General features: G+C 47.5%; 1 protein-coding gene across 1 annotated transcript in view; it reads right to left on the bottom strand.

The window, feature by feature from the left end:
- The window catches only part of Tmbim4 (transmembrane BAX inhibitor motif containing 4), a 16,154-nt gene extending 12,969 nt beyond the window's left edge, over positions 1 to 3,185 (bottom strand). Inside the window, 1 exon segment of the mRNA XM_026784629.1 lies at positions 2,998 to 3,185. Within this exon segment, the coding sequence (XP_026640430.1) occupies positions 2,998 to 3,094 (97 nt within the window). The 5' untranslated portion in view covers positions 3,095 to 3,185.
- Between the last annotated feature and the right edge of the window lie 293 nt (positions 3,186 to 3,478).

The raw sequence follows: 3,478 nt of genomic DNA, 5'->3' as shown, positions 1-3,478 counted from the left end.
TGTAAAGGCCACAGTGTAAGTCACAGTTCAGGAACTGAGAACATCTGAATGTTAAGTGCAAGCATTCTCTCCCTCTCCCCATCCCTGTCCCTTTCTCCCCTGAAAAGGACATCTATTTCAGTTCCCCTACCCCCTGCCAAGGCTTAGGAACATTAAAGGAGAGATGGGAAGTATGTAAGAGCGAGCAAGATGGGAGGAATGAATGCAATGGAACATTTTCTCCAGGACACAGCCCTGTAAAGGGAGGCTGCTCGTTCATTTCCCTGCTGCCTAAGCCCGAATAATCACACAGAAACTATATTGATTACGACGCTGTTTGGCCAATGCCTCGGGAGTATTTCTAACTAGATCTTTAATCTTAACCCATTTCTGTTCATCTCTGTATCACCACAAGGCTGGGGCCTACCACGGTGAGATTCTGGCGGAGTCTTTCTCCTCTGGCAGCTACACGGCAGCATCTCTTTGACTCCGCCTACTCTTCTTTATGTATCTCTGTTCAGATTTACGGTCTGGCTTTGCTCTGCTAAGCCATTGTTTATCAACTAATGGAAGCAACACATACAGAGAAGCACATCCTACATCCCAGCCCAGCTGCTGCACTCAGGAACTCATAGTGTCTATGGCTCCCTGCATGAGACTTGCACAAGATCAAGCCAGGCAAAATGGAATGTGGGAGCCATGGGCTCATTACTGCCTGGCTCCAGCAAATGGCCCCATTCTCATGCAAATGTGGGCAGCACTAACTAGATTCAGTAGATTAAAAAACAAAATGACAAGAAGATGAGAAAGGGCAGTAGGACTGGATATGATATAGTATATACATGTATGAAACTGTCAACGAATAAACTAGAAAAATGACTAAAAATGAAATGTTGCACTTGAAAAGCAATGTTCAAATGGTGTATCATCGTAGCTACTGGCATTTGATGGCCACTAGGGGAGTGTGGTGGTGTAAGAGTAACCCACAGGCTCATATTTGATGCTTAGTCACCAGGGAATGGCACTACTTGAAAGGACCAGAGGATTAGGAGGCGTGTCCTTGCTGGAGGAAGTGTGTCACTGGGGGAGAACTTTAAGGTTTCAAAAGTCCATGCCAAGACCAATGTCTTTCTGCCTGTGGATCTCTACTGCTCCAGCGCCTGCCTGCACACTGCCATGCCCCCTGCCACGATGATAATGGGCCAAGCCTCTGGAACTGTAAGCAAGCCCAATCAAATACCTTTTCTTATAAGAGTTGCCTTAGTCTTGGTGTCTCTGAGCAGCACTAGAACACGGACTAAGACAGGGAGCGAGAGTCAGTTTTCGTCAGGGATGTGGCCACCCATGCGTCAGTACAGGCCCTACTCCCACGTGCATACAGGCAGCACTACTGGATCCAGCGGGTTCTTTTAAAAAGGCGCATATGAAGTTGAGAGGTAAAAGGAACCAATGGGGTTGGAAACTGGGGGTAGATTTGATCAAAACACATTATATGCAGGTATGAAATGTGCATACAATAGAGTATTTTTCCAGTGGGTATCATCAAGAGAATGAAAGAGCAAGCTACAGACTGGGAGAAAACACTTGCAAAAGATATACCAGGAAGTAAAATAAGTGATAAAAAATCTATTAAAATGACCCAAATCCAAAATACTGACAAAACCAAATTCTAGCTGGGAACGGGAAGAACTTTCATTGTGTGCTGATAGCAAGGCAGGGTCACAGTCTCGGGGTTTCCTACAGTACAAAAGACATTCTTGTGTATGGCCCAGCTATCAAGCACCTTGGTACTTATCCAAATGAGTTGAAACTATGAATACACAAAAACCTGCACATGGGTGTCGACCAAACAGTTTTATCTGGAACGGCCCAAACTTACAGGCAGTCAAGAGGACGACCTTCGGCTGATAAAGAAAGTACACTAGCACTACAGAAAGTGGAAGATGCTTCTTAGCGGGAGCCAATGAGCTATCAGGCCATGGAAGGGAGGAGGAGGGGAATCAAATACACACACTGTGGAACCAAGCAGGTAATGTCAAGCAGAAGGGTGAAAAAAAAACCCCAATGTATCTTATGATCTCAACTCCATGGCGTTCTGGAGCAGGCACAAGAGAAAGGAAGAATGAAAGCCGGACAGACACATGCTATGACACGCATGCGCCCGGAAGACATTATTCTAACAGAAAGATGCCAGTTACGAAGCCTCAACTGTGTGATTTCTTTTTCCTGAGGCATGTCTAACAGTTTCATAAAGACTGGAAGTAGAATTGTGGTTGTCAAGGGCTGAGGAGGTAAGCAACGCCCAGTTATTGAATGGATACAGTTTCACTTTTGCTTTGAAAAACAAGAAAGTTCTGGGCAGGAAACACTTAAGACAACACACAACTTAACACTATGTCTCTGCACCTCAAAAGTGGCTAGGGTGGCATATTTTCTCCCACAAGCACTTTGTCATAATTAATACATTTTAAGAGCTGAGCTCACTTGTCAAAATAGTTTCAAAATTCATTTTAGGACTATCGTGCTAGGTGCCAAGATTCTTGATGCGCCAGAACCACTTTTTTTTTTTTTTTTTTTTTTTTTCCAGAACCGGTTTCAACTGCCCAGGCAGGTTAAATCCGGGACACCTTCTGTAAACAGCTGACCTGTAGTGGACAAGGAATTCCGCTTCCTTACACGACACCCAACAGTTTAAATGAAAAATCATAGCTTTGTAGAGGAAGGCTGCCAGGACATACGCATTGACCTGGGAAACTTCTAAGCCATCATTTAAAGGGATTCTGACTTCTAGACCCCACGGAGAGAAATTAATGACTGAAGTGATAAAGTCTCGGTTGCCATCAGCCAGCGGTTCTCAACCTGTGGGTCCCAACCCGTCGTCGTTGACCCTTCCACGGGAGAAAGTTGAGAAGCAAGCGCTGGCACAGGCGACCCGGCCGGCCCGTGGGAACTGTGCTGCGCTCCGGTCACTTGGCAAACTCATTCTCACCCAGGTCCCCCTGGCCACCCAACTCGTACCCATGCGGATGTGCACGCTGGCCGAGGCCACGCAGCTGCCGTAGTTGAAGTCATCCTCGATGGAAGAGCAGGGATAGCGCGGGTCCGTGTCGGCCATGTCGCCAGCAGCACCCGCACAGCCCGGCCGAGGGAGCCCGCACTGACCACAACCGCCTTCACCCACTTCCGGGATGACCGCCAGACAGAACTAGCCGAACTGCCTCGCCGGGGAGAGCGCCGAAGCAGTCGATCTCCCCCTCCCCCCACCCAGCCCGGAAAAATCCCCATTATATAACAAGAGGTTGCTTCCCGGATGGAGGAGATCGGCTACTCCCTCCCACGACAAAGGAAGGGAAACTTTTCCAGGATTTTCCGCAAAACGTTTCTCTAGGCCTTTCCCAGAACAATTGGAAAACGTGATGGATGGATTCATGTAAGAATTCAGCAACCTTGGATGGAGGTGGGCGGTCCTTGGACTTCCCACAGGTCAGGGAACCCTGAT

This window comes from Microtus ochrogaster, chromosome 24 (genome assembly GCF_000317375.1).
Source record: "Microtus ochrogaster isolate Prairie Vole_2 chromosome 24, MicOch1.0, whole genome shotgun sequence".
Classification (NCBI taxonomy): Eukaryota; Metazoa; Chordata; class Mammalia; order Rodentia; family Cricetidae; genus Microtus; species Microtus ochrogaster.
The sequence above is the reverse complement of the archived record's forward strand: the minus strand, read 5'-3'. Positions and strand labels throughout refer to the sequence as shown.